This window comes from Sebastes fasciatus, chromosome 7 (assembly GCF_043250625.1).
Source record: "Sebastes fasciatus isolate fSebFas1 chromosome 7, fSebFas1.pri, whole genome shotgun sequence".
In the NCBI taxonomy this organism is placed as follows: Eukaryota; Metazoa; Chordata; class Actinopteri; order Perciformes; family Sebastidae; genus Sebastes; species Sebastes fasciatus.
This window is the reverse complement of record NC_133801.1, coordinates 26,344,821-26,364,834: the sequence shown is the minus strand read 5'-3', so window position 1 is coordinate 26,364,834 and position 20,014 is coordinate 26,344,821. Positions and strand designations below refer to the sequence as shown.

General features: G+C 39.4%; 1 protein-coding gene across 6 annotated transcripts in view; it reads right to left on the bottom strand.

The window, feature by feature from the left end:
* Nucleotides 1–2,813: 2,813 nt before the first annotated feature.
* brip1 (BRCA1 interacting helicase 1) overlaps nt 2,814–20,014 on the bottom strand; it is an 81,725-nt gene continuing 64,524 nt past the window's right edge. For 4 of the 6 annotated variants that reach the window (XM_074640008.1, XM_074640009.1, XM_074640006.1 and 1 more), the window contains exon 26: nt 2,815–3,048. In XM_074640008.1, the coding sequence (XP_074496109.1) occupies nt 2,992–3,048 (57 nt within the window). In that variant the 3' untranslated portion in view covers nt 2,815–2,991. Of the gene's footprint in view, nt 3,049–20,014 lie in introns of all 6 variants that reach the window. The other 2 variants (XM_074640010.1, XM_074640013.1) reach the window with 1 other exon arrangement.

Genomic DNA, 20,014 nt, shown 5'->3' with positions numbered 1-20,014 from the left:
CATGGACATTTTTGTTTGTTTTTATTGATGTATGAGAGAATGTCACAAGAAACTGCATGTCAAGATTAGCAGATTTTTTCAAACATAAAGTACAACAAAAATAGTAAAGATTTTATACCAAATAAATACACCAGTCAAAACGGTAAAAAACGCTCTTTGGTGACAAACAGTAGTTGCCACTTAATTTGAATGAGTCTTTAAACATTGCTGTTTTTCAGAGGCCATGGTCCAGAAGTCTTAGGTCAATGAATTCTTACTGCAACCCAGTCGCCAGAAGAAATGTTGACATTTTACATTTCTGCAAACCACGGGATACGTTGAATGTTTCTTTCAGAAATGAGTTTCATATCAGCCTCGTATCACACTTGCAGAAAGGCACAATGCCACGTGGTTAACGTTGTGAGACAATTTGTCAGTTTTAGGCAACCCAACTTGGTTAAGGTTTGAAAAAACATCATGGTTTGTGTTAAAATAATAATGTCGTAAAATAAAAAGATAACAACGTAAGTAGCATAAATAATTAAACAACCACCCTTAGCAGACTTTCTTAGGTAACGTTACGTAACAACGTTGTGCAAAAAGTGTAAAGTCAATGTTCAGTTTTGGTTTCACACAGGAGGGAAAGTCCTGTTTTCGTTTCATCCATCCATCACCCATCATTTGTGGACTTTCGTGTTTGTTATTCTCGTTATTAAACTTTGAAATACGGAAGCTGGATATACTACGTCACTTGCTATGACCGAATGCAAAAACGTCGACATTCGACATATCCGTGGTTTGCAGAAAGGTACAATGCCAAAAATGTTTTCCTGGTGACTGGGCTGCTTACTGAGGCAACTTCTCCATTACTGAACTAGTTTCACTGTACAACCAGCCGATTAGACTGTTTTCAGGCTATGAAATAGGTGTTATCAGTCGCTATAAGCCCCATAGATGTGGGTCAGTAGGGGCCTACTACACCGACTAGTAGGTTTTATCATCTATTCACATGGTAGATCATCAAAAGAAGGTATAAAAGAACATGACAGCGACCTCTAGCGAATGCAGCTGTCTTTGTGTTTGTAGTTATTTTAACCCAAAACACAATGTTTCCCCGAAACTTAACCAAGTGTTTTTTTTGCCTAAACCTAAAGAAGTTGTAGTTTTATTGCCTAAACCTAAAGAAGTTGTAGTTGTGTTGCCTAAAGCTAAAGAAGTTGTAGTTTTATTGCCTAAAGCTAACTGGTTTTTTTTCTTGCCTAAACCTAAAGAAGTTATAGTTTTGTTGCCTAAATCTAAAGAAATCTTTTTGTTTGTGATCAAAATGTGACGTTTCATTCAGTTTTATGTTAGAACATGGTGCTTTTAAGTTTCACTTTCACTTTTACAACATAGTAGACGTAGTAGGCCCCTACTGACCCACAGCTATGGTGCTTATAGTGACTGATAACACCTATTTAATGGCTTGATAAAAGTCAAATCGGGTGGTAAAACACACAATTTATAAAATATAAAGACCACTACATGGTGCTGTCCAACTGAAGAAGCAGCAGCACTTACAGCAGAGTATCCACTTGAGTTACAATCAGTAAATGTTGAAGAGGTCTGCAATCAAAAGTCAAGGTATAAAGCAGATTTGTGGGAAGGAATGTAGAGAGAGCATGGGTGGGTACATCAGCATACAGGGCACTGCTTTCTCTCACACAGAGCTCTCATTAGATCATGAGTTATGCTGATGGCTAGGACCTGCTTCATGTCAGCACCTCTATCTCTATCTCTTTCTCAGCTGTTGATGCATTTCACATGAAGGGAGGCTCTTCACAGAGGGCGCTACCACTCAAATCAACAAATCATCAGCCGGCTATCTCGAGATGCTGAGCGATTATTTGCCCGATAATAGTGATCAGACGTTCATTTAGTCGGCAAAGTACAGTTTTGGTCACTAGAGTCACTCTTTAATGTGATTTTCTCAAAGGGCCATACCAGTATTTTTGGAAATTGTATAGTCTTCCTTTTTTTTACTGACCGTTTTCAAATGAATGCTGTGCAGTTTTTGATGTTCAGGTTGGCTTCTATTAAAGTCAATATGGCATAAAAATCAATTGGCAGTCGGGTTGGGTAATCCCTTGTGGTGAATATCAAGTCTGCATTACGTTTGGGAAATTTTAATTTTTTCTTAATTTGCAAGAGGATAGATGGAAACAAATGGAAATCAATGGAATGATGACGACATCCAATAATCTAAAACACATTAACATGTTTTGCAAAATGGTTAGCTGTAACATTAAAGTATGTGATTTGCAGTAAATAGGATAAAACATGCAAAACCACTGGTATGGAAACCCTGTGTCCTAGAAATGATGTTCATATACTACTAATATGTTTGAGGGAAATATAATTGCTGCCTTGATTATGTTCACTCACAATGTTTATTCCAGTGAAGGAAGTACTACGTTCTTGTACCACACACAAGAGATGGGGAGATGCTCAGGGTGGATGGTGGATGTACATGAAGTGTAGGACTTTAATACCGGAGACCAGAGTCTCGAGGTTTAGGCAACAAAAATGCTTTGGTTATGGAAGGATTGTGGTTTGGTTAAATGTTAATAAAGGATACACATCATGTCTCTTGCTTCAAAAATATATATAAAAAAACTTAGTTTGGGTCATGGAGTACATTTCTCTCAAAATGTATTTGCTCATGCGTATTAGCAGAATATAAATAAACAGACAGGATTGGGTATGGCTGTTTAAATTAAGCATTCTGTAATGACAAAATTGACATAATATAACATTAATGACCGTGTAGTGTACGAAATTGCAAAAATAACGTTAAGTGTCCTATAACATTTTTCTTTGGATGTCATTTATTAGAACATTAGTAAGTACTGACAACAGAAGAACACAGTGTTTAGATTTACGTATTCTAAATGTGGCTGTAAATGCACCAAAAAAATAAGAATTTATACTCAAATCTATTAGTGATTTCTTCACTCAGCTCCTGTTTAAGCTTCAGCTTTTAATGTGGATGCGAGAGCAGAAGTGGACTGCTCCTGGGGCCAACCATATCTGTAAAGAACACAAAACAAAGTTTGAAATAGTTGCTATGGTGACATGTTGTACCCGAAACAAGAAAAGGTACTCATGACATTAAAAGGAAAAGTAACATAAGTTTACACCAAAGATCCCTGAGTTCAGCTTAATGGTCCAAGTTTTTTAGTCCAAGCCTTAATAGTGCATTAAAGAAGCCAGGCAGGCATATTGAAATTTATGTTATCTTGCTTCCCTCATAAAACCCCAGTCAATCTCATTATAAAGAAGCCAAGTTGAAGTCCCTTATGGAGCATGGTGTGTATCTCCAGTGAGAGAACCTGGGCCTGCAGTCCATCTGGAAGTCATTGAATGGAGATCTGGCCATTCCCCTCTCCCCTGCGTCGCACTGCCCTTCCCTACTGTCGTCCCATAATCCCATCTAACAGCCGCCTGGGCTCGGCTGGCCCATTCCGACACACTGACGGGCTTAACTTGGCCGTCTTGTAAAAAAGAAAAAAGCCTGGTTTTTCGGCAAGGCACTCCAAAAAGACACTTTAAATATCTGAGGGGGATTTAATATCAAGTCCATTAGGGATTTTCTCTAGCCCTGTAAATAGTCAATTAGTGGATAATTCTGATTTGATCCACATGCAAAAAGATCTGCCGTCGTGGAAAGGACGAGGAGAGGCTGGGGGTTTTTACATCAGATTACCATCCATGTGCCACAAGCACAAGGTGACATTGTGCATTAGAAGTAAAGGATAATGAACATGCTGAGTATTCTTTCTTTTACTCCTTCATAAAAATGATTAATTGTGTACAGGAGGCCAGAAGAACACAACACTCACAGATGGATTACCAACAGTGGGCACAGCTCAGAAGAGTGGGAGGCTGGAGGACTGGGCCAAAAGGGCACGCTCTGGGTTCAAAGCTCCGGTGGAGGGACATTAAACTGTGTTTGTGTCCCTTGATCAAACATACAGCTGGTTGGCAGCAGTATAAACCAAAGCTAAATCTGCTGTATAAACCAGGATCCGTACATTTCAAAATGGCTTTAGATAAAAGCATCTGTAAAAACTAATAATCATTACAAGAGAGGAAAGGGGCACAGATTATTTACTTTCTACATTTTATATTGGATAAAAGTCACATTCTTTGGAAGTGACGTACAATGTCAGCAGAGCAGAGACAGAAGAAAGTGTTGTACGCAGTACAAAGTGTTGTCTTTGGGACTTTGAAGCAACTTTAAAATGAAACAAAACAAAAATAAATCAAACCCAAACTACTATCCAAATCAACACATAAATCATGGAGAAATACAGTGGAACATTGAAGATTGCAAAACAAAGAGAGTCATGCTCTGCCTCCTCCAAGCAGGGCCATAAAATAGCAGGAAACAAGTTCTCAAAGGTTTCAGAAAATGCTTGTGAAATCAAAAATGTAATTTCTCTTCATCACCCTCTATTGCATTTCACTCTGTTTACCACTATTCAATATTATTCAAATGTGATCGTGAGAGCTGACCCTATCTACAGTGGCACTTTATGATTGGCCGGATGTTATCTAGTGTCATTCAGGTAAAAGAATTGAGGATTTGTGTTCAATATGAAGCAATCTGAAGAGATTGAGAGCTAACTGACTGCATCAACCTATAAACCCAAATTACTGTGTGAAAAATGAATGAAAGAACACGTTATATAAACAACCAACTGTGTGGTGATGAGCTGAGCATTGACAGAAGGAGTGTCTGAATCATCCTTCTGTGTAGGCCCTGCCAGAAGTTTCATCAGCTAGAACCAGCGTGGGAAGTGCAGTGTATTACGAGGCCCATTCACATTTTAAATGACATCTGCAAAAATAGCATTATTTTTAATCATTGTAAAGGGCTAGGAGAATTCACTCGCTCTCTCCAGCGACATCTTTGTATGTTTGATGAAATCCTCAGTGTGACTGAGCTGAACTCTTGACCAACACACTGAACAGTCATACAAGATGTGAATATGTTGAGGAAATACCAAGCACCGCCCACCAGCCGGAGTACAGCCAATAGGAACACTCTCTCTCTCTGAAATGACCTGTGATTGGCCAAAGTCTCCCGTCACAGGCTAGTTCTTTTTAAAGCCTGAAAGCAGAGCCATGAGGAGGTGCAGGAGACTAGTTATCTCTCAGAACACTTGAACTGCAATATGCTGAAAGGTTATTATGGATTTTTTGTCCAATGATGCCAAAAACATACTGCCTTCTGCAGGTTTTGGGAAGATGTTACTCAAATATTAAAGGAGACATATCATGAAAAAGTTTTTCAGTGCTTGTTCACATCCATCTGGGTATCTGGAGTTCCTACCAACCCACAGACTGTGAAATAAGACGACTCAGTCAGTTTTTTTGTGGGCTGCCTCGATCAGAAAACATGTGATTCAACAAACCAATCAGATTTAGCTCCCCTTCTTACGTCACATGCAGGCTCATTAGAATATACCGCCCACAGCTTGAGAACTGCCTTTGTAAAGGTGCACCATATTTTTCTCGGAAGCCAATCAGAGCAGACTGGGCTTCTTTGGGAGGAGGGTGTTAAAGAGACATGCGCTAAAACGGAGCGTTTCAGACAGAGGGTGAATACAGGTATATTCAGACAGACAGGATGAGAAAAAGAACATGTTTTTTTGAACAACAAAGCATGTAAACATGTTCTAGTGGAAACCCAAAATACAATTATGAACCTGAAAATGAGCATGATATGTCCTCTTTAAATCTATTCTGGTTGTACTTTGCACTAGAGGGTCATGGATCCACAAATCCAACCTGCAATCTGATTTTTGATGTGATCTTTGGGTCTACTCGGGCGACTCTACGTCTGACTGTCCTCAGGTTACTTTTAATTTTAATTTTTTTAATTCTTAAGAATACTCAGATATTGGAATCAGAATGTGAAAAAATATTAAAATATAAATAAAATAAAACCACACAACCAAAAATGGACTCTCGGTCTCTGTTATCAAAAGTGTGCAATGTCTGCGCAATGCCCAAGTCTTCTAACAGTGAAGAAAACTCTGCTGTATATTCTGCCATCATGTTCGCTAAAATGTTGGTGATATTCTTATAATGCATGTAAACACAACGGGAAATATCGAGGTGAGCAAAAATGATTGAGGTCATGTCCGAATATCGTACGATAAGTAAATATTATTGTGACAGGCATACTGATGAGTCAGAATTAATCATAGTGCCTCAACTGATGATGTTATAGATGTAACTGCACCTTGGACCTTGACCAACTTTTTCTTGTATGCCTCCATGGTGAACAGAGAATCCAGAAACGAACGAAAACGGAGTAAATCCTTCATGAATTGAAGTAAATGGGGGCCACCTTTAACAACAGCAAATCTATATCAAAACATTTATTTACAAACTGTCACACAACTCGTCCCGTATAAACCAAGTCTCATTTATCCAGTCGTATGCTCACTACTTCCCAAACACACTACTATTGAAAACAATTTGGTCTCGTCTGGACTCGCCTGCGGAAGTGTGAGACTATTTATGCGGAAGTGATTTAAATAGTACGATTTTGGCAAAAATGCACGTGTTTGGGAAGTAGTGAGCATATGACTGGATAAATGAGACTTGGATTATACTGCACGAGTTGTGTGATTGTTTATGAACTGATGTTTTGATATAGATTTGCTGTTCTTAAACTTCAAGGATTTATTCAGTTTTCGGTCATTTCTGGATTCTCCGTTCACCGTGGAGCCATGCAGGAAAAACAAAGTTTTCTTCAACAATTCAAGGTGACACTCGGTGAGTAATTGATATACAAATGGTCATTTTACAGGTGAAGTATTCCTTTAACACAGGGTCTGAAATTAACTTTTTTCACTTCCTGCCACTCTCTGCCACTCAGACATTTTATCTGCCACTTTTGAAATCTCTGCGCTAAATGAAGGAACAACATTTTAGATCTGATGTCATTCGATGTTCGATATATTTTACATAAAAAACGTTATATGCATGGTAAATTACAGTGTACGAATTACACCATAGCTTCTGGGGGAGCCCTATTTTTGGGGGGTGGGAGGGTACTGTACACAGCACTGTACTGTACTTTGTTATTGTCATCTATAGTGGTTATTTACATAAAAACACACAATTTAAATGATTATGATTATTTAAATATTTGCTTTGATTTAAAAAATCTCGGTAAGTTGTTAGGAAGTTAAACAGGTCATAATTCCCTCTATAACATCTCCTACAAACAACTAGATTTATTCAAGTTTCTTGCCAAAAACTTAATTTTACGAGATTACATTTGAACACATCATGATGACATTGTAATTTACCTTCACCCAATGGTCATTTTGCTGAGCAGACCATGCACGTCTCATAATAATAACTGAATGGCACCTCTGCTATTTAACCAAGCAGGACTGTGCTGCCCACCAGCTGCTAACAGATAAAGTTACTAACTCTCCTCCTGGTGATTTAAACACAGATATGTTGTTCACAGTGTCGCATTATCAGGAAAAAATAGGGTGCGCCCCCTCAGGTTTAGTAGCGCCACGATGTTGAGCATTTTTTTTTTCTCTCCACCGTGTCTGCGATCCCAATCAAACTGAAACATGATACAGCGTGCGTATGCGTCACTGTGCAGCGTAACTGTGGGAAAGCATCAATAAGAGGAATCGATGGTCACGGAGGCATGAGATGCCAAGAAAGCGGACAACTACGGTTCTCTATTCTCATCACAAGTGTTTTCCCTGCCTGCCTAAGTGGCGGGTGTCCTGATGATTTCACCCGCCACTGCCAACAATTTACCCGCATTTGGCGGGTGCTAATTTCAGACTCTCCTTTAACATTCAAACTTCACTTTTTGTTTCCCATTAAGTTGCTTTGAGGTTGTTAAAATAATTTTATTCTGCTCTGTCTGATAGTATATTCATTCAGTATCAGCTTGTTCCAGCTCTTCATTGAAGAAATACATGAGTGAGTAATCAAACCCAAGACATGTTTTTTATGGCTGCGCTATTTAATTAAATACACATTTATACATTCTAAAATTACATATTTGGAAGCTGTAATTTACTCTAGATTATAGTTCTGTGGATTTGAACGAGGTTTGACTGCACAGGAAAGGTTTGTAATTTCTGATCCACCAGCATGTCAACTGGTTTTGGTAACCTGTAACTATTGTCATACAACTGTTCAACACTTCAAATTGAACTATTAAGTTAAACAGCTTTATGACCCCTGACCTTCCTACAGTATCTGACTGTGTTTTTCTTTGTATGTACTTCAGGAACATTGTTAATGGATCCTGTTATTTACTCTTTGGCTATTACTTTTATATAATCAACATCACATGTGGAAGGGAAAGAGTAAAAATAAAGGAAGAATAGTTCTAACAACTAACTAACTAACTAAAGTTAAGACAAAGTGATTTGATCTGGTCTCATAACTGACGATCAATTTAATTCCATACATATATAATAATCTTATTCTCTTGCATTTGCATCTACTATAAGTTGCATTATGATCCCAAAGTAGATTGTTAATTGTAATTTCTTTGTCTTGGTCACTAACCTCCATGTGTTGCTATCTGCATCATGTGGCTTGTAAAGTTAAACCCCGCTATTAATGAATAACAGATTCGCCTACTTCGAAGATTGAAACAAGGACATGAATAGCCAACCTGCAACTGAATATAAACCTTGTAAAACTCCAACAGTTACTCCTATTGTATATAAAAGTGGAGGTAAACTTGGCGAAGCTAAAATGATTTATTTCCTTTAATGCCTCTGGAAAATGAGAGCTGCTACTGAGACACACATACAGTACAGTACATGTAATGCCTGTTCCAGAGTGAATACATAAGCAGGAGCTCTGACTCTGAATTCAGTCAGTAAGACTTCAAATAGCCAATTACTGGATTCTGCTTGCTTCTGCTCTATCTTCTGGGCTTAATTACAATTTTCACATCATTGCAGACAACAAGGTGAATCATCTTGTTACTTACTAATGATGAGAAAAACAACAACATTCAATTAGCCATGACCAAAATGTTTCTCGATAACACGCCTGCCTCGCCATCAACCAAATGAGCTCTGAGATGCACCCTAATTATTTCCTTTAACCCGCTCAGCCCTCTTTCACCTCTGGCTGGAGTCTATTTGATGTCTGGCACACACAAAGACCCAAACCCCCTCCACCCCTCCACCCCCACCCCAACCACATTCATCGCGGCTAAGTGGGTCCTTTCAAAGTACATGCCCCCTATTCAGCGAACTTAACAAGGTAAAGGAAACTTCCTCAGATTTACTCGTCCTGAAGGGTATAATTGTTGATGTTTACCCACAGGTAGGAGATGGATCTCTAACTAGCAAAGCTTGTTTATTCCAACACAGTTACAAATGACGTCTGATGAAGAGGGAAAAAAATGGACTGGTGCACAAAGTGTGACAGTAGCTGCTGCTGTTCTCTCAGGAAGGTGGTATGACATCAGTGCACACACACACACACACTGTAAAAAATAGATCGAGGAGACGTGGAATTGCAATGTAATGGTACATGCACTGAGACAATGAGGCTCGGGAGTAGGAGGATCTCCTCTTGGAGTACCTATACCCTCTACTGGCTGATATGTGTTACATCAGACAGGGATGAATTTCAATCTCTGAGGTGGTGTATCTGCATTTGTCTTAAGCTGTCAAAATATCACAGCAGTATTATTATCTGAATAGTAAACAATAGCTTTAATTAGATGTTTTTTTAGCAGTAATAATTTATTTGATTCTATTACTTTAGTACTATTTTCTCAATTATGTGATGGTGGTATCTGTCCTTTCAGACATTTGGGGTTTTACTTGCTGAGATACTGACTGAGAGATGAAGTAATATGGTTTGTGGTGCTAAAATGATGGAGCTTTATGAAACCTTTTTCTCATTTGTGGAAAACTAAATCTCCTTTAAGTCACATGTAGGATCTTTAATAAAAAATGGAATCCTATTTTCCCAGACAGGGTATACACAAAATACTGTTATTGAACACTTAACCTACTTTGTTGGTAGAATGTTGTGCATGTTGTTTATACTACTCACACAGAGGTCATGAATAAATCCAGATTTTTCGCCTCCCTTTTCTCATTAATTTGTAACTTGTGCAAAAATAAATTTTGAGTGGTCTTATTTCACCAACATATTATAAGTTAGTCATTATCACACCGACAAATAGAGCTCATTTTCACACCCATATCACTGTATTTTGCCAGAAAGAACACCTAAAGAAGAGCCCATTTAGCAGCGCTCCAGCCGGGTCAAGTCAAGGTGGTATTCCCAGAGCAGAGCAGGTCACATATATCCTACTAAGATGTTTGTCCTCTAGTAAGTCTGTAATCACAATGCTCTGAGCCGACTCCTTAGAGCTTCACCTTTAGCTGCCGGCCTGGTCCGGATCAAGTATTTAGTTTGATAAGTACGGTTTACCGGGGATCACACGCTGCGTACGGGCAGGTTATAGCCAAAGGAGGCATTATCCTCCTAAATGTGATTAAGTACCTAAAGAAAAGGCTGGGTGAGAGGCATGAGACAACTAAGGTCGTCATTTTGCACGCTCTGTGCGGGAAGGCTCATGATGGGATCAAGCAAAACAAGATCACGATCGGTCCAACTTGTTTCCTCTGCTCTCACATGCCTGTGTAACACTCTTACAGTGTAGTAAGTTTGTGAATACATTCCCAGTGAGACTGAATTCATGTCTTCTGTTGTCACCTGACCGGGCAGTCCAAGAAAGGAAATAGAACAGACAGGACGACTGTGATCAGGCCAAGACACATTTTGATGAAATAACTCATTTGAAATAGCAATCATTCAACAATGTCATGTTCAATGCTCAAGTTTCATCTCAACCTAACAATGGCATATCTAAATGTTGACACAATCATGAGTGGCTCTGAGCATGGTATGCCAAGTCCCCTCCAAGTCCCCTCCAAGTCCCCTTCAAGTCCCTACCACATCAACACGCAGATTGAAATCTATAGCATCAGTGATGTCAGTGACACGTTGACAACAGCCTTGCTATCGAGTTCAGATGAAGGGCAGCTAGTGCATGCCTCATTATCATGTCACGACAATGAAAGCCAACAGACCAATTACATAGTCAGGCACTGCTGTAATGAATTGGATTCATTGGCTACACCAAAGCTTCTTACTGGTTCTTCTCTCCACAGACACATTTCAGGCTTATGATTAGACCCATAGGCCCTATACAGTTGGACTGGGTGTTTCTTCAAACTACTTGAAAGGTCAAAACAACAATGGGGAAAACTACAAATTCAAATGTCAGTGCTGGTGTGCTTCATGAATCCTTTTGTTATAATAATTATATACAATACAAAATATAAATATAAGCATAGGGAAAGGCATAAAGCTCACGATACTGGTAATTCAAGACTTGAGAGGGAGTATATCTAAAGCTCCCTAACAGAGCAGCATTATATTTCTGCCAACAGCATTTAGTAAATACCCTTCCTGGAGAAAATAAGTAAGATGAGAAGTGTGGATGGATTTACAGTATACTGGGCAATTTAGTGAAATGCAAATCCCTAATTGGCTTTGAATGTTTTTAAATGTCTTCACATTTTTCCAATGAAGCCGCATCACAATGCTCCAATCTACTATACAGCTATTTGCAATTGGGATGATATTTTTCTAGAGAGGTTGTGTGAATTCAATAAAAATTACCTACTTAAAAGGTCATGCCATTTATAAAACATGTGTTATGAAAGGAAATACCAACATTGGTGTTCAAATAAAATCTTAGAAAGGCATGTGTAAAGAATTCAAAGATTAATTTGCCCTTTAGAAATAGCTTTGATCTTTGTTGTACATTGACACCAGAAACTTTGAAAATCACAACAAGCTTTCTATCCTTGAACCTCAAATTAGATCTCAAACAGCGCATCAATTATACATTTAAGCCATGTCATCATTGATAATTGTGATTGCTTACTTGTGCTACATCTAGATTTGCATACATTTCTTAGTGAATACAACAGAACCTCTGCCCTTAGGCTAAACAACTGAGGTGTAAAACACAGACCTTGCCCTTGCAATGCAATCTCAGGAAATCTGGACACCAGGTGTCCTTACAGCAGGTGATAGATTGGATTACCAGTTGGCCTTTCCATGACACAGCTCTGTGTGGGTGTGCAGTAAGTGGACTAAGAACAGGTAAGAAAGGTAAACTTGTGGATTTAGATCCTCAGCTCCGTCTCCAAAGAGTCTTAGCAGGTGATTTGTGGCTCATCCCCTTCGGGGCTTAGGCTGTGACGATCTGACAAAGCTCGACCATCAAATCAGGTGTCTACTTAACGCAGCGCGGCCAGGTTGATCGGGGAGATGGCTGAAGAACTGGTCGCACATCCTGTTAGTGTAGCTGTTTTAAAGGGTATTTAAAGGGTGATCCCATTATGTTGGATTGAAGACTCCATAATGTGTACCAAAACAGGTCCAGGAAGGATTCTAACAAGCAGCTATTGGCAGGAAACATTTACAGAACAGATGCTGACATGTATCAACCTTGTTTACATCATGTAGGAGGGAGTAAACTGCAGTTGTGTTGGTCTGAGAGAACGATCAACAGAAGCCAACTGGAGACTATGGGACTTTCAAAATGTCAGAATTTCTATACTGCTCACACTTCAAGACCATTTTTCTTCCAGACTGTTGTCATGTGGCACCCAAACACCCTAAATGATCTCAGATTGAGGTACTGATGACAATATCATGCCAGTCGGGAGTAATCCATAACTGGAGCAAATGGCGCAAGGGTCCAAGAGGCTCTATGTGGCGTACATTTTTGCTCATGTCATGTCCATCTGCTGCAAATTGTATTAATGTGTGGACTATACATGCAGACAATGCATGTGCAAACACGTTTGTGTGTACAGACAAAAGCCCTTCAGACTCTCAGTCTCAGTATGTTTCAAACAAGGTTGAACAACGTATCTTCCGACCAAGTCTAAAGGCAAAAGGGTTTTCAGAACGGCTGAAAAAGGCTGCCGTCAAAGAGGAGGGCAACATAAAATCAATCGTACAAAGTTGTACACATGAAAAGGGCCGCAAGTAGATGCATGAATAACAAACAAAAAAAAGGACACTGCCTACTTTCACACCTCACCACGTGACTGTTTGATTGTGTTTTGGAAAGTTACAAAAATTGTTGTAAGCAGCCCCTTCACACTCCGTCTTCATTCCTGTATCAAAAATGGGGCGACAGGCATATCATGGGCACAAGTGTTGTTGTCTGCATTGGACTTTAGATAAAGGGTATGTTGTTGTCACCAAACAAAGTAGTATCTTCACTGCAGATTAACAGGATTATTCGGGTCTTACGTGACTGCCAGAAAAGCCATGAAGAAAGAATGCAGGGTCATGGAAGGCAAAGCAACAAGTTTCAGTGTCTCCAATGTAAAAGCCTTTTTAGTGCATGACTAGTCTCACTTGTGTGAACCGGCCGTCTGTCCTTTATCATCTCAAGTGTTTGTTTAGAGTCTTGTCATGTAGCCCTTGGCTTCTATCATGAGGTAGCGAAGGCAAAACAAGCTGAGTGATTATCATCACCAGGGCCAGGAAGGGTGGGCAACCGCAGTGGAACTTATCGCATCCATCTCGCAGTCCCTTTTCGTTGTGACCTAAACTCATTTGCACCTCCTCTCCTCCGGGGCCCCAGAGCCTCATGTCTGATGTGAGAGGATGACACCTCCCCTTCCGTTGCCTTCTTCCTACAGGCCCCGGCTCCTCGTCAAATGAACTCTAAACAAGCACAATTACAGTTAGTGGGCCGGATAGGATCTATGTCCTCTTTCTGCCTTGGGAAAACATCCGCTCACCCTGCAAAAACACACTTTCTCCTGAGGTTTCTGCATCGCGGAAGCATGAATGTATCACATTTTAACTGCTTTAACTTTTAGCATTTCCTGACACCACATCTCAATCGAGTTGGATGAAAGGGTGTGTTATGAGAAGACGTCAAGAGCGTAGGAACTGCTATCCCCGATGGCTTAGATAGCAAAAGCATGGAGCCAAGGTTTGCTATCACTGGCACTCATCTCACATAAACACGCACAGCCTAAACAATAACTAGCAAAATTTCTGATAGCACAAACAACATCCTGATATAATTACACTATCAGGAAATTAACAAGACAGTGTGTCTGCTGCAGCAGGAGCATGTACCCTGTGCACTGTATGTGAGAGAGGATGTGTTTGAGTGCAGGATCCCTGAGGTGCATCCACACACAGATGACTGTCTGCATGGACGGGTCTGGAGATGACAACAGGGATAGCCACTAGTGGTGAAGAGATACTCAGAGCAGTAAAAACAGGAATAGCACAACGTAAAGACTTAAATATAAAAAAGTAGCATGCGGACAGAATGGTCCCTTCCTGTGTTATATTATCGGATTATTATTACTGATGCATTAAGAGTCTTTTCATGTAATAGTTGGTTGAGATGGAGCTAATTGTATCACTTTATATTCTTTTGGACTGTTAAATATACTGTCAAACAATATATCCTACTTTAGATACCCATTATAGTTTGTTTTTTAAATCTTAATCTACAAAGTATGTATTTAATCTTTATATAACCAGGTAAAGCAATTGACATAAAATCTCTTTTACGATGGTGACATGACATATGTACCAGAGCAGGCAACGCCACTAGAGGCTGAAGTGCAAAAATAGAAACACAGATGTCTTCGGCAGTGTATTTAAGGTGATTGATGCCTGAACATTATCAAACTCCACTGTGATCAAGAAGGCTAATTAGTGTCTTGTTCAAGTAATCATAAATATAAAATAACCTTTGTTACGTTTATATGGGTGGAGAAAAAAATTAATTAGGACAGTGATCTATGAGAGTCCATTCCTCAAAGTCAGTGAATACAAAGGCCTGACTGCAAATTAACGACTACTCTCAGATTTCCTCTCCTTACAAAGCTTATTTTTCCATTAGCACTCCGTGCTGCTGAAAGGCCCAACTGCACAGGGCTTTAGCTGAGAGACACCTGTCAAGCAGGCTAAGAGAGCAAACATTACACCTTTATTCATACCAATGTGCAAACATACACACACAGACAGGCAAGCAAACACATGTGTGCGCAAACACAATTCAAAAGGTGAGAGCTAGAGCTCTCCCTGACACCCACAGGCCCTGCTGCCTGAGAAGCTTTTTCAGCTCCACTCCCTTGTTTGCTCTGCAGCTTATTCTCGTCTCCTTCTGCATGTTTTTTTGTCTTGCTGCCGTTTGGTGCCGTAAGCGTGTGTTTATTAGGTGAGAGTGTGTGGGGATGTTTTTGTTCCAGTGACATGAGTGTTTATTTTGGGGGGGGATTCCCTGTTTGGTTTGTACACTTGAGGAGTTGACATCCTTAGTGACATTACTTTGTCACAAGGAGTACATTCATCAAAACAAATCTGTGTGTTGTTGGATGAGACACCGAATAAGTAGAACATTTGTTTTAAATTAGTACACAAAAAAAAAAGCTATTCAGTAGCTATACGGTATGCTAATGGCTTTATCAATCATCATCTTTGATAAGAAGCTATAAATCAGTAATAAGAGAATAAAAGAATAAACAAAGCTACAGAATATTGCACTGGGCTAAAGGTCTCAGTATGCTTCAAATGGAACTGCACAACATGCACATACAGTACGACCACGTTTAAGGGCAAAAGTGTTTTTTCCCAAATGGCCACACAAAGTGACGAAAGTAGTTTAATGAAAAAAGGGAAGCTTGGGAGAGAAGTTCCAACCCTGCTTTACTTTAACACCTCCGCACACCCAGCCAATCGCTGCCAATTGGCGTTTTTGTAAAGTTACAAAAATTGTCGAATGCCGCCACCTCCGGTTCCATGGATTCACAAAGAGATGCTGTTAGATGATCCAAAAAGCCCTCTGTTTGAAGCATACCGAGGCCTTAAAGTGCAACACATACCAGCCGTGTCTGGAGTGACCCCCGTAGCAACAAACAGAATAAGTAGTCAAGGTATAGTAGCTGGGATATACTGATCCAGGTAGTGAACACGAGAGAGAGAGAGTCTTGCTTTTCTGAAGCGTTGACGTGCATCGACGCTAAGAAACAAGACAGTGAAGTATTCTGACATGTTGATGCACATCTTGCTGCAATAACGGGCATCAAGGCGCCATCGGTTTGTGGGCTTTAAAAGAAAACTATGGGTGCGAGTGTTTTGACACTTTTTGAATGTGGTAAAAGACAGGAAACCGGAGCTCTATACACATAAGATTTAAAGACAAATACACAGTTAAACGCAGCTCAATAATGACAAATATAGCAGATGCATTACATATTATAGTAATCTAGTGGTGATAGTTACAGTGGTTCCATATGATTTGACATGTCACCACAGAGCAACCATACACTCAGTATTTTTCCACACATTCTAATGCATAGCACCAAGAGCTACAGCCTCTAACATGACCACAGGCATAAGGGCCAAACACTGAAAATCAAAGCTAAGCAATCACAACTCATGAGACTTAAGAGAGGCACTGGTGATGTCATCTCTGTTGGCATTTTTCAAAATAAACTCCTCATGGCTTCTCTTCACCCCGTGGCACCGAGAGCAAAACACACTAGTCTGGCTGCAATCCATCTCCACATGTTTATGTGGTAGGCTAAAGCAGTGCCATATTAGTAAATGGTTTCAGAACAACCCCAGGCTCCGCCGGGGCTCGACTCTATAGATCAGCTGCAGACAGAGGCAGTGACCAATCTTTTCCTGCTAAACTGGTGTTGTTAATGGTCCATCCCCAGGGATACCGGTGTTGGTTTAGGCACAGCCCTGCTTTGCTTGTGTGTCATTATAAATGGTGTCTCCATCCTGGGACCCTTGGCCATCTAATTAACTTGTTTCAACATTCTTTCATGCACTTAATGTCAGTAACAGTAAATCTGTTTGGACAGATTGGCAAAACAAAAAGTGACAAGATGAACTGAACGATGGCGGTGTCTCGTGCTTCTCTGGGTAAACCACTCACTTTAGAGAGCTTTTGTTGGGATAGCAAATGAGCAGAATTATCTTAAGAAACAGATGTCTCTTTAGTGCTGCTGATACAAAAGACATCACGGAAAACCTAGCAACAAAACTCAATGGTGAGCCCCCGGAGGCTAGAACACTATTCACTGCTTAATCACATGAGTCTCTTCAGGGCAAAGTAGGGAAACAGTGCCCCACTCTGTCCGCAATGAGTAAGACAAATGGGATGACTTAATTCTCTGCAGGGCAGTGTGTCAAGGGCAATAAGGCTTAAAGACTCAAGCAGGAGGTGGGCAAAGGCCAAGACAGCATGTCTGCAACACCTTTGTTTTACAAAAAGGATTATTAGGTTGCCCCATGATCAGTATACACAGATGCACGCACGCAAAAATACAGGCTGCCCTATTAATTGGAGACATAGCTATTATAAGCACAACAGGGGTGCGAGGGGCTTTGTCCCCCCAAAACTGGGTCATGATTGGAAACCACAAGCAGAGAGAATAAAGGAAACTGCATACAAATTGGCTGTGGGGGGTGGGTCCGGTCCTCGTGTTCTCCGACACTGTCACCTGCCCACCCTCTTTGCACACGGCTGTGTTTGGCTGAAATTTCACACAGCTGGGATGAGACTACCTTAAACCTCCTTTTGTGTTTCTGTCGATAATCATGTTTGCACTCTCATGATCCTATGGCTTTAGCGCTGGTAAATTATTTGCTGCTGCACCTCTACCACCTACATGACTGACTGATTTATGACTTTTCTGGTACACGGGGGATCAACACAGCAGCTACCGACATGCTTTCTTTTCTTTGCTGCCTTTCATCTCTTCATTCGGCCGCCAACCTTTTACAGCATTAGAGCAAACATTGTCTGTAAAAAAAAAAAAACGGCATAACACAAAAGTATGAGGAGAAAAAAATGCTTGAAGGTTCATGTTAGGATACATATGGACAAACATATGCACCTTTATATTATAATCACATTTGGGAGTAACTGCCCGTATATTGCAGAATGATGCAGAAATTTGGTTTAGGTTGCCCGACTGAGTTTTAGGTTTAACACAACAGCATTTATATTTTGATCATTCAATAAAATCAGATTTTCAAGTTGGCAAGAATTATTGAAAACAGTAGAAAGAGAATTGTTGGTGCTAAAAAAAATGTATCCCTAAATGAAAATAAAACAAAATGTATTGTGTTTGGTGGTGGCAGGGTTAATTGTGAAATAAAATTGAATCTAAATGGAGTTGAAATTGAAAGAGTACATCAAACAAAATTCCTGGGAGTGATTATAGATTAGACACTTTGTTGGAAGCCACATATAGAATACATCAAACGGAAATTATCCAAATCCAACGCTATTCTTTACAAAACAAAGGATCTGTTGAATAAGAAGTGTTTGTATATATTGTATTGCTCACTGATTGTATAATGCCATATATGTCATATAGTGTTGAGGTTTGGGGAAATAAAACAAATATAGACCCTATAATTAAACTCCAAAAAAGAGCTATTAGAATACCATGAAACTACAAATCCATTATTCATAAAGTCCGGTATCTTAAGATTTTAGGATATTGTGCATGTAATTACATTAGAAATACTTTTCCGAGTTAGGAATAAAAGCCGTCCTGTTAGTATTAAAAAAAAATTAAATTAAGAGAAGGACATTATAAATTAAGAGGTTTGTGTATTTTTGAAACAGGTAAAGTGAGAACCCGTGTAAAATATAGATGTGTCTCAGTTTTGGGAGTCAAATTATGGAACAGGCTTAGTGATGAGTAGAAATTTTGTAGCTCTCTGTTGAGCTTCAAAACAGCCTTAAAATGTAAAATAATTAAGGATTACAGTGTAAAATGATTAAAATGTGAAATAAGTAAGGCTGATATTCTGGGTTATTTTATGCATTGTATAGGATAGGCAAAAATAAGCCTTGGGGCTTCAGCCTATTCCTTTTTCGATCATTGATTATATGAACGTTGTTGTGTAAAATGAATACAGTGTTGGTTTATATTCACACAGATTGTAAAGTTTTGTTCTTTTTGATGTATGACCGAAATAAAACTAGTCATTCATTCATTCATTCATTCATTCATATGCTCAATTCATTGCAAAATCCATCTGTTTATTATCTCCATAGGCTCCTGTCAAAGAACTACAGTTGGGTCGGCAAATATTCTGACAGTGCCACAATTTTTACAATTTGGGCTCTGTATGCCGCCACGATGGATTTGAAATGAAACAATCGAGATTCAATTGAAGCGCAGACTTTCAGCTTTAATTCACGGGGTTGAACAGATATATCGCATGAAAAGTTTAAGGATTGTAACCATTTTTATACACCGCTGTAGCAACTCATAATGTAATAAATGCACATGATGTGATAATGTAAATGTAATAAAGCTCATAATCTAATAATCAGCACATAATGTAAGAAAACCATGAGTGCATAACGTAATAACAGTATTGTCCATAATGTAATAAATTATTACATTATACATATAATAATTTATTACATTATGAGAAAATAATTACATTATAAACTATCAAAAAAAAAAGAATGGACAAATGAGAACCTTAACAGAGATGAAATATGAAATATGTATTATTCCTAATTATGTATGGAACAATTATTTCACATGCTAAGAATCACCGGTATATTAAATTCAGCATCATCTCTGTAAAGGTTCTCATTTGTCCAGGTCACTGGATATCTTGTAGTCCTTTCTGAACCCTCTGTTGTTTATGTCCCACAAGCACTAGTGTGTGCCCCTCTCTCTCTCCTTTTACTCAGGCTTCTCTGTGCTGGACCATCAGCCGTTCTGTGACGTCTCTCTGCCTCTCCGGCTGGTGGTGCCTAATTCCACATGACAGACCTGGACCTCCGTCCTCCAGGAGATTTAGTCTCTCTAACAACTTACTACAGTCCAAGGGGGCTTATTGGCAT